The 11210-nt window shown below is 32.4% G+C and overlaps 2 protein-coding genes across 3 annotated transcripts; both read left to right on the forward strand.

Moving 5' to 3' along the window:
• Positions 1 to 2213: 2213 nt before the first annotated feature.
• Positions 2214 to 3896, forward strand: LOC120631135 (regulator of microtubule dynamics protein 1-like). The gene is made up of 4 exons (XM_039900585.1): positions 2214 to 2468; positions 2772 to 2966; positions 3168 to 3422; positions 3524 to 3896. Exons 1-4 carry the CDS (start codon positions 2355 to 2357, stop codon positions 3872 to 3874), a joined length of 915 nt encoding a protein of 304 aa, XP_039756519.1. The 5' UTR covers positions 2214 to 2354; the 3' UTR covers positions 3875 to 3896.
• Positions 3897 to 5966: 2070 nt separating this feature from the next.
• Positions 5967 to 8938, forward strand: LOC120634494. Of its 2 annotated transcripts, none has more exons than XM_039905147.1 (4): positions 5967 to 6131; positions 6999 to 7122; positions 7564 to 8572; positions 8736 to 8938. In XM_039905147.1, the coding sequence occupies exons 2-4, from the start codon at positions 7007 to 7009 to the stop codon at positions 8922 to 8924; spliced, it is 1314 nt and encodes a 437-aa protein (XP_039761081.1). In that variant the 5' UTR covers positions 5967 to 6131; positions 6999 to 7006; the 3' UTR covers positions 8925 to 8938. The 2 variants fall into 2 exon arrangements, with proteins under 2 accessions (XP_039761081.1, XP_039761090.1); XM_039905156.1 differs by lacking the exon at positions 5967 to 6131 and adding an exon at positions 6143 to 6278.
• Positions 8939 to 11210: the final 2272 nt, after the last annotated feature.

Raw genomic sequence — 11210 nt, forward strand, 5'->3', positions numbered from 1 at the left:
TTGTTACTGATTTTTCATTTAGATTTCAGCAATCATTCTTCCGTTCATCCAAATATATGTTGCATTCTATATTTAGATGAACATGGTCTTGCTTAATATGAGTTTAATAAGACTCGGCACACAATATTTTCCTATGCATTCCAATTAATGAGAACTGAGTTAGACATCAAACACTATGAATAAAAAATATTCTTAAGAATTTTTTATTAAAGATAGTCTTAATTTAGTTTAAGACTATCTTTATCCTGGGTTAAATCTGCATTACTATTTTTTTTTTATTCAGAAGACTCACTTTCATTTGATTAACATAAAATACCATAAGAAAATTGGCATGACATTCAAGAAAATGATTTTGTATATGTATTATATTTTATTATATTTTAAAGCAATAAAAACTATACTTTTACTTTACCTCTTGAAGGGAAACAATTGTTTAAACTATATGACACATAATAAAAAATTTACTATGTCTAGCTGATGTATGCACACCAATTGATAGGCTGATGATGCAGCAGTACAGATATACCAGATTTTAAAAAAATGGTATTATGCAAAAAATTAAGGAATACTTATTTGGGATCAAACCCTGTACAACCTCCCTTAGTACTTTAGCTCTATCGCAGATGTGCAAATAATAAAATATATTCATCATATTATCTTTCATTCCTATCTACTTCATGCTGTAAACCGATAAGTTACGAGGATAATAATAATGCAACGCATTCAAGTTTATTCGTAATTAATTATTAAGAAGAAAAGGTTTGAAGGATTCAAGAAACTGAATAATAGCGCTGATGAATATTATCATCACGTGTGGAATATTTAGAAAAAACAGTAGCTTACTTTTACTTCATTGTAAGATGTTTTGAGACAAAAAAAAGCCTATTGGACCACAAAATATGCTATAATTGAAAAAGCGCGACGCACATTAAACGTACACAAATAGACGGCAAAATAACATAAATAAAATTTTTGATAATTACCTGATCTCTGCATACTGATAACAATGTCGAAAAATTAGTTTAGATTAAAAACATGTCTAAATCGGCAGTTTCAACGGCACTCCACTACACAAAACTGTCAAAAGCAACACCCGCCCTTAGACCAAAAATTGATTTTTGATATAAATATTGCTAGCAACAAAAAAGTTAAGTAATTTCAAATGTAAATTCATAGACATTATGAGTCAGAAGATTTTTTTGTTATTTACCACTAAGAAAACTCTGGAGGCTTGAGTTAAAAACATGAAAGTCACTGGTCGACTTATCTAATTAAATTTATAAGTCATTAAATATGTATCTATAATTAAAACAATATTTTGCATTTAGCACTATGCACCTGAGCCATATTACAATGGGCTGGAATCTAAACTACACGGATGTATATCCGTGTTTAGAATCGAACCAGTTATCGTAAAATGTAAAAAAAATAACTACAGAGTGAAATCTGTGACAAAGGCGCGACAAATAGGGCGGAAAGTGCCAGAGGGCGAGTTTTTTTTAGATCTCATGAAGTTTTTGTTTTAGTTGTCCATTTGTGTCAGATTTATGTATCTAACTTGGATTTGATTTTATTATAATGGACAGGAGGGAGTCGGAACGTGGTGGGGAAGAGAAGGGAGAGCTTGACCTCTCTTCTCAGGGTTTTCAGCTGCCGAGGGTGAGTCGTCGGTGTTCGCAGAGGCTGCGCAGCGGAGGGCGGAGGCATCAATAGTAACAGGTTAAATTGAATGTGTGAAAACGTTGTGATTGTATGATTGGAATAGAAGATTTCTGAGATTTGGAAGGCTGCCTTTTCGCTTCCGAGGTTCCTGCCTTTTTTCCATTCAATGACAAATTATCAGAGATTTATAAACCACCAAAAATTATCTCGCGCACTATACAAGAAATTTTATAGAACACGGGAAGCTCTCTAAATGAAATAAGAATATATTACATCAACATTTGAATTACCCGTAGCAGGAAATTACTCTACTGAAGACAAGACTTTATGTGTAAATGAATATGAATTTTTAAGACTTAAGACATGGCTTCAGGCTTTACGCCTTACAATGAAAATTAATGTGAATATTAAACACTGAAGATATGGCTGTACAGTGATACACCTTTGCCTTTTATGTGCGGGGAAGAATAAAGATTAAAAAAATTGTTTCTGAACTCTCTGTGTGTGAATCCGTCTGTCACAGGTCCGTCCACGGTCCGTCTATGGTCCGTCACAGGTACAGGTGTCAATAGATCGCCGTTTTGAAGTTATTCTGGTCAATAAATTTTTATGCCGTGGTAATGAATGGGAACTAATTCAAGGAGGATTGTTAAACATATTATTATCATTCGTAAAGTATTGTAGGTACATAAATGACAATACAAACAGGAAATACAATGAACATTCATAAAATTGTTTCACCACGACTATTTAATGTTTTATTAATTCGTGTTCTGGGAAAAATGTCTCTAAACAATATTTCAGGGGCAAGTATATTATTATTTTTTTTAAGGTGTAATTAGAATTGGATTATTTATGGGTCTGGCTTAAACTTCAAATGCAGCAATATTGATTCAGTTGTGTAAACTGTAATCTAATATTGTAATACAGGCTGTACATGTCATCCTTGGTACATAGAACACAATGAGGCATAGCATCAACCTGAGATTTATTTACAAGACCTAGAGTTTTTTGGGGATAACATTAGTGTGAATTAGTAGTAGTTTTTTTTTAATTTATCTGCTAAGGATCAAAATGCTGACTAAATAAAATATAATATTTATTTTCAGACAAGTGCTTTATATAATATGATGAAAGGATTTCAACTTTTGCGAGCTGGGTTTGTGTTATCATGGCCTTCAATTATTAAACATAGTACAAACCCAGATAAGATTACAAATGTATCAACTATATTAGACACTGCTGATGGGATATTTGAAATGGGCAGATATGAAGAATGTTATAACATTCTCATCAACTCTAAGGTGATACATCTGTTAGTTATTCTGCAGTATTATAAAATTTTCCATGTAAATTAAATAGGCACTATTTGAGATATAATAAAGTAAAAAAATTAAAAAACCATCTAGATGGCTTTCTAAAAAATGTCTAAGGTGGCACTGATTTTACGCCACCACAAGTACACATATCTAGACTTCCAAAAAAATTTATAACCATTTTTTTAGAATGAAAAAGATATAGAAGTCAAATGGCGTCTTTGTCGTGCTTTGTACAATATGGCAAAAGATTCAAAATATGATGAACAGTATAGAAAGGACATAATATTTCAAGCATTTGAAATAATAGCCCCTGAATTGGAACAGAATTGGGACCACTTTGCTGTCCATAAATGGTATGCTTTAACTTTAGATGCAAAAAGTTCAAACATTGGTATAAGAGAGAAAATAAAACAACTTGAGAATGTTAAAAAACACATGGATGTAAGTTTTTGTTGATTGGTTTTTGGTATATATTCTCATTGTGATTTGAAGACATTGAAGATTGATATTTGATCTTTGAATGTGTTTCTTTTTTATTTTAGTTGGCAGTTACATTGAACCCAAATGATGCCAGTCTATTGCATATGCTAGGAGAATGGTCATTTCAAGTTACTGAATTACCATGGCATCAACGAAAAACTATTGAAACTTTAATTGCTAGGATACCTTACTCCACATATGAAGATGCACTTGAATATTTTTTAAGAGCAGAGGCAGCACAGCCCCGTTTTTACAGCATGAATTTACTTAGAATTGGATATTGCTATTTAAAGCTTAACAAATGTGACCAAGCAAAGTATTATCTTAAACTAGCTGCAAGTTATCCTGCAAAATCAAATAATGACCATCAAGCTAATAAAGAAGCAGTGGAGTTATTACGAACATTAAAATAATAATAACACTAAATTAAAATAATTTATTTTAGTGTTTCGGATTTCTTGTGCTAAATACACATAGAGGTACCACCATTCATTAAAAATTTAGTAAAAATAAAATATTATCTTTTTATGTAGAAAACTTAAAATTGTATTTAAAAATTTAGATACATAAACATTATGAAAGAAAAAACTAAATTTAACTCAAGTAATTTGCATAGTATTTTGTTACTAAAAGTCTGTCATTGTCAACAAAATTGTGAAGATAGGCAAAATTGGCAATTGGTGCAAACTGGAAATTCTATTGTACCTAAACAATTCTGTAAACTGAACTAAATAGAAGAGGAAATTCACAGGTCTAAAAATAGTGCTGTCCATTTCCATCGGTAACATTGTGAAAAGTATAGCGACATATTATGAAAGGAATTTTTACGTCTAGTGTGTGACAAAAAAAATATTTTAACGAAAAACCGAGCTCAGCTAGTAACTGGGAATTATTTAAATGATTTCTAGGTAAGCATCCTGGAGTTTAAACTGCCTCATCTTTTAGCATGTTAGTAAGGATCTCGATGTTTTGATGATCAGTTGTGGCATCGTATAGGGAATCGAACTTTCAGATTATTAATGCTGCTTAAATATCTCCATTGAAAATATTTTTTATTTTTGACTGATCTTATAGACAAAAGAATTTGATTGTTAAAATTGCAAATACAAAAAAATATTAGAATCCAGAGTCGTAAAGCAATTAAAGAAGAAAGCTATGCCTCAGTGGTTGACATTCTCTGATGTCATCCCAATAACAAAAGTAACACTCAATGAAAAATGGATGTACGGTGATATGCCTTTGCCTTTTCCCTTTCCCTTTGTCCGTATTGACACCCTTTGATTTTGGCGCTCATAGCAATGGTGAAGGTTCTCAAAACTTAACTTTTTTAAACTGTCGATCCTACAGTTTAAAAAGTAGATACGATATAAGACTCCTGCTATTAAAGGTATCCAACTGCTTTTCATTGGAAAATGGACTATTCGTTTTTAACTATCGCTATCAATTCGGATGTGTAAATGGTTTTTTTATATTTGCTAGGGCATAACTACGTCATGTATAGAAGGATTTGCATAATTGTTTTTCGTACTGAAGGGGTTTATTCCGAAACTTCTAACAATCAAGTTACTAAAATATTTTGTAATGAGTACTATCGACAAAGTACTCGTACAACCCTATCGTATCAGCTTTAAATCGTCACAATTTTTAGTTGTCATTTTATAATTGAAAGCCTTTCCAGTGTTTATTTCATTTATAATCTTTATTTGCACACAAGTTAGAAGAATAAAAATACACACAGAAGCTATTGCTTTTATAACACGATAAATGCGTGATACATGAGCATGATATATGGTATATGCTTTTATAACATGATACCGAAGGTAGTTTTAGATCTACCTTTATCTAAGTTTAAACAATATATTAAAACACATTTAACAAATCGTGGTTACTACACGATTGATGAATTCCTTATCGACAAGGCTGCTTGGAAGCAGGCCGCTCCGCTCTCATCTCTTACAAAACAGAAAGATTCTAAAGATTGTTAAACTTTAAAATGATGTTGGAAAATAGCAATCTGCTGAGTTTCTTGCCGGCTCTTCTCAGAGGAATCTGCCTTCCGAACCGGTGGTAGAGTCACTACAAACAGACTGACTTGACGTTTCAAAAGTGCTTATTATTTAGGCCTACTTGAAATAAATGAATTTTGAATTTTTTGAAATTTTATACAAAAGGCGGCCTTATCGCTTAGTAGAAATCTCTGACAGGCAACCTTAGAATCAGGAAAACATGAGGCTAGGCTAACAGACTACAGGTTGTGCATGATTAAAAAAATACAAAGGAATAACTATATACTGATCCTTGAACTAGATTAAATAAAATAATATATACTTCACTAATATACACTTTAACATATCATAAATAACTGTAAATACTATTACAAGTTGTTTTTAATGTAAAAGAAGAGAGAAAAAGTAATACTGTCAATTCATAGTATGTAAAAGTAACATGTATTCTATCTATAATCTATATTCATTCTGTAACTATTCTATGGTTGACAATTTTGTCATTTCGAAATTTAAATTTTCAACACGGTTGAGACGAAACTCTTTTTTTCAAATCTTAAAGCAATATTATTAAAAAATCCGTTGCTTCGGAATATTGTCTTGAACGAAGAGTAAATACATTTTACATTTTGTACGGTCCGTTCGTGTACCTCTGTATTGTGTCACTGTGAGTAGATTTCTTTTCGATTTTTGTGAGTTTGTATTGTGAATTCCCGATCACCACGCACTTTCTGTCTTCGGAATGCAGAATCAAGATACCCCGTCAATCTAAGTGACCTATCTGAACTTACGCAATGGCAGCACTTATTTAATGGTACGAACGTAAGGAGCGACTCAGCACTCCAGGAATAGGCGGGAGATAAAATTTTTAGCCACCGATTATATCCGGATACGGGATGAAATTTACTTGGCAAGCGTGCCGTGCCGTGGATAAGGAGAAAGTTTACTGCTAAATTATTTTAAACTTATTGCTGTTCAAACTTACTGCTAAATTATTTGGATATTAGTTCCATCGTCATGCCCATATAGAGACATTAGTGGGTAAACCTAGCTCAGCTGCCTATGCAGTCAGAAATGATGTTGAAACTGCTAGGCTTGTTTATTTTGCGTATTTTCATAGTGTGTCATATGGGATCTTGCTATGGGGAAAAGCAGATGAAATGGATACTATATTTATATTACAATAAAGAGCTGTCCAGTAGAATCTGCCTTCCGACCAGGTGGTAGAGTCACTACAAACATACATATTTGACCTTTAAAAAGTGCTTATTAGGCCTACTTGAAATAAATGAATTTTGAATTTGATTGTTTTTTTAAATCATGGCAGAAAGATTAGAGAACCTTGGGAAAAGACAAATATTGTATCCTTTCCCCATGAAAAAATTGTCTCATTCCCATGCTAGCCCTCTTTTTTTGTTTTTTATTCAGTTAGCCTCTATGCATTTCACCTCGATTTCTTTGTCAAAATCAGGTTTAGTTAATATTCTTAAATATAAGAAATTCTTATCACAAATTACCTATCTATTCTTCGTAGAACTAAATATGGCTTCGAGCTCCACCGACAATGATTCCAGTGAAGATGAAGTATTTTTTGGCCCTAGTACTTTAAAAGAAATAAGGGCACGCCTTTTACCCAAACAAGTACGACGACATATGATGTAAGTATAATATTGTTCATTATATATTTTCGCCCAGCGGTTTCATGTGTATAGTTAACATATTATGGAATATGTCATCTTCCTCTACGCCTGTTCCCAACCTTATAAAGCCAGCAGTGCATTTACAAGTTAAGAAATTGAGTTGCAATGCGTCTGTCCTATCCTAGCTAGTTCAAATAGATTGATCCTAGTGAGTTAGGCAAATAGGTGCAAAAAATAAAACATCTTCATCACATCTTCAATTATTTACCTTGATTTTTACAACTTCAGAAGGCGGCCTTACGGTGCCTCTCTGTCCATCTCGGTGTCCATTTTGGGAAGCCCTGCTGAATAAATCTAACAAAACATTTCATGACTAAGTTCAAAGTTCATTTCAAGTTCAAAAACATTTTAAGTTCTTTTGACATACCTAGCTGATATATTTTCTCTTATTTATTACAGATACGCTAACAAAAAAAAAAAAAACAATGAAATTGATAACAGTATCACCATAATTGAAATGCATTCAGAGCCAGAAATGAATATTAATAATGATCTGATTGATTCTCCAAACTTGTCTACAGTTTTCACCAATTATACAGATTGTGTAATCAAACAAACAGATAATAGTTACTTAAAACTTTCACCAAATGACAGTTTTATAAAACTAGAAAAACAAGTTGCAGAATGTTGTATCTCAGAACAAACACATAATCATACTTTGAATAATAATGTAGGAATAGATAATTTCCTTTTGAAAAAATCTCCTGTATATTGGGATTCCAGAGATGAAAAAAATGATTTATTAAATAACACTATAGATATTTCTTTTCAACTAAGAAACAATCCTAAAATTCAGGTACAAGATGAAAAACTAATACATAATGATGTTGAAATTTCAAAAGAAAAAACAAACAATGTACATGATAGTGAAAATAAAAGAAATGAAAAGATTGGCACAGTAAAACTTCTAACTCATGGTCCACGTGAAAAAGTGTCCACACAACAACACAATCCTAAAATTCTGGTACAAGATCATAAATTAGAACATTATGATAATGAAACATCACAAGTAAAAACAAACAAGGTATTGCATGAGAGTGAAAACAACATAACAATACAAAAGATTGAGAAAGTTCAACTTAAAACTCATGGTATATGTGACAATGTGTCAACACAAAATAATAAGATACCTAACACAGATATATTTAAAACTCCTGTTTCTACAAGAAAGCAACAAGCTTCTTCAATTAAAAATTCACAAAGTAAAGTAAAAGGCTATCAACATGTAGCCAGTCCTATTGCTATATATATTAAGAGCCCTCAATTTTCTTTATTACGTAGTAACTGTCCTAAACCACAATCATTTATTCCTACACTGAAAAAATTTCCAATGGAAAATAAAATAAGTAACAAAGAAAATGTTCAATTGCAAACAACTGGTTGTGGGATTCCCAAGGTGGCTGCAGTGGTATGTATGGTTGTACTACTTTAAATAACAATTAATATTATATTGATCTCATAATGGTTAGACCAATGCAAAAAAGTTTAAAAAATATTTTACTTCTTATGTCACTGTGAACAACAATGGCACAGCTTTTAGTCTTACATTTTTAACAGTATTATATTTTCAGGTACACAATAGCAAGAAATTATTGCACAGTGATTGGAGTAAAAGGGGAACTCCATCAGCAAATGTTTTAAGAAAAAATGCACCACAGGATGTGACCACTTCTAAGAAACTCTTTGTACCTCAAGATGACAGTATAGATAACTTATCACTTAAATCTCAGGCTGATGTTTATACAGACATATCAGAATAAACCACATCATCTTAGTTCTTGATAAAATTCTTTCATCAATATATTTTAAATTCTTTCATTAAAATTCTTTCATTTTATTCACTTATTTGAAACTTGCTTATATAGCCAAATTGGCATGCAAATACCAATGCGTGCGATGTGTAAACGGTAAGCCAAAACGACGGAAGTAAGCAGTAAGTATGACGAAATTGTTCCTCTTTAAAATTCTAAAAAACTTATACGCGGACGAAGTCGCAAAGGAACCGCTGGTAGCTTTTATGTATATCTATATAATGTATTAAGTAATGTGTGTACTAAAGTTCGTGGTGTTTATGTGTAGTAGTATGCCTTCTAATATTATAAATATCAATGTAAGTTTGTTTGTTACACTTTCACGCAAAAACTACTTAACCGATCCTCATGAAACTTTGTACACATATTTTTGGAAGTATTAGAAGTAATATAGGATACTTTTTATCCCGACATTAAGCTTGGTTCCTTTGGGAGAGGGGATGAGCCTGAGATGATATGACCAATTACAACCGATTTAAATAATTATTTTTGTACTACAGAGGTAGGTATAATGTGTTTAATTTTGCACAAACTGTTTTTGGTTACTGTAGTTGGAGATAGAGAACAAAACTCCTCAGTGGACAGCAGCAAAGCCCTCATTTAAGGCTTAGCTATACTGAATGCTTACGGAAAACGAAATCAAACGCAGACGAAGTCGCGGACAATAGCTAGTAATGTCATAAAACATTCAGCTTTACCTTTGGCATAGGCCTACCTGTGAGCAGAGTATAGGTAACAACCAAACAGACACACTTTCACAATAATAGTGTTGGTACCAGCCTTGATTATATTGTCTCCTGAGGAGTGAAAAGTAGAGTATTCAACTGTTAATTAAAGCTGCCAGCATATTTTTCTATTTTTGAGATTACGGTGAATTAAGCTTATACCTGAAAACTTAATTTAAAATCATCATTAGGTGCCATCTTGATATTGAAGTTCGGAGGTCAGCTAGTGGAAAATCGAAAGATGTGCCAACTTCTTCGATACCGAATAGGTATGTCCGGTCCACTCTCTTATGTCGTCGAACCACTTCTTCCTAAAACTTCTAAATTAAAAGTAATGAGGATATCAACCGCGTTCTGGTTCTGAAGGGCAGGTACATTAAAATAGATGTTGGTTACGATATTGTAATAGTTTATTGTAAAAAAATATCTTCATAATAAAAAATAGTTTGACGAATGAAGTAACACAAAATACAAGACAATTTAATAACAATACAAAAGATAATATAAAATATAACACATTCATACTTTTCTGTTAAGGAACTGGCATGCGTTTTATATGGTCCAAAAAAATGTGGACAGAAAGAGCACAATATAGATTTAACTTATAAAGTTCCACATACTTTAACGAAATATATACAGACTGTCAATTTGTTTATTGAAAATCTAGATGTTCGATTATTTAAGTTTTAAATAATACACTAAATAAATAAACTAAAAAAAAAACATTCACAAACATTGGTGGCCATTAAAGACTACAGGCACCCTATTTTGTAAAACTTAAATTGAATAACTAGAAAATCTTACGAAGTATTTACGTAATAAGGCTTAGCTATATTATAAGATCAGTAAAGACTAGCTGGGGATTGTTTATTGCATTCGCAATCAATCAAGATGTGGATTTGTTTTTTTTTCATAAAATCTAGAGCCTATACACAGGCGTGCTGTCGTCGAGGTTTAACTGTTTTTCAGTGATTGGCTCTTTACTTAAAACAGCCCGCGTGGGGCTCGTATCCACCTATCTGTGCACAGCTTAACACTCTTTAAGGGCATTGCAGGCTCCACGTGCGATATGCGGACGGCCAAGTCAGTCCAGCGCTTGCACTTAAACCAGCCTAAAGCTCAATCATAAATCCTAACTTTTACCTGTCGACATCGATTAGTAAATCAAGCGTTGCGTCGACGTAAGCAGTAGCTATAATGTCGGCAAGTAAAGAGGCTCTTATTTAACTCATTTTCGCAATAGTTAACACCATCCACCGTAAAAATGAATTGATTGCGATCGCAATACACAAAACGACCCTATGATATCCTTAACAGGAATTAACGCCACAAATTGAAACAGCATTTGAGACTCACTATTGCGTAATAAGCGACGAACAATATAATAAATGCTTTATAGGAAAAAAACGTAAAAAATACACTGTTGACCACTGAGTTTAGTATATTGATAATATTTCATTCGGTAGATATTAGATCGTCGCATATTGGTAAAAAAAAAATCTGTGTGCTG

The sequence above is a fragment of the Pararge aegeria genome, chromosome 2, assembly GCF_905163445.1.
Source record: "Pararge aegeria chromosome 2, ilParAegt1.1, whole genome shotgun sequence".
Lineage (NCBI taxonomy): Eukaryota > Metazoa > Arthropoda > Insecta > Lepidoptera > Nymphalidae > Pararge > Pararge aegeria.

Excerpts from the sequence above, each read along its gene's own strand:
- LOC120631135 (XM_039900585.1), top strand. The coding sequence starts at position 2,355 with ATGACAATACAAACAGGAAATACAATGAACATTCATAAAATTGTTTCA. Across the intron at positions 2,469-2,771 it reads CTCTAAACAATATTTCAGGG|ACAAGTGCTTTATATAATAT; the intron begins GCAAGTATATTA and ends ATTTATTTTCAG. Across the intron at positions 3,423-3,523 it reads ATGTTAAAAAACACATGGAT|TTGGCAGTTACATTGAACCC; the intron begins GTAAGTTTTTGT and ends TTTTTATTTTAG.
- LOC120634494 (XM_039905147.1), top strand. The coding sequence starts at position 7,007 with ATGGCTTCGAGCTCCACCGACAATGATTCCAGTGAAGATGAAGTATTT. Across the intron at positions 7,123-7,563 it reads CAAGTACGACGACATATGAT|ATACGCTAACAAAAAAAAAA; the intron begins GTAAGTATAATA and ends TATTTATTACAG. Across the intron at positions 8,573-8,735 it reads TTCCCAAGGTGGCTGCAGTG|GTACACAATAGCAAGAAATT; the intron begins GTATGTATGGTT and ends TTATATTTTCAG.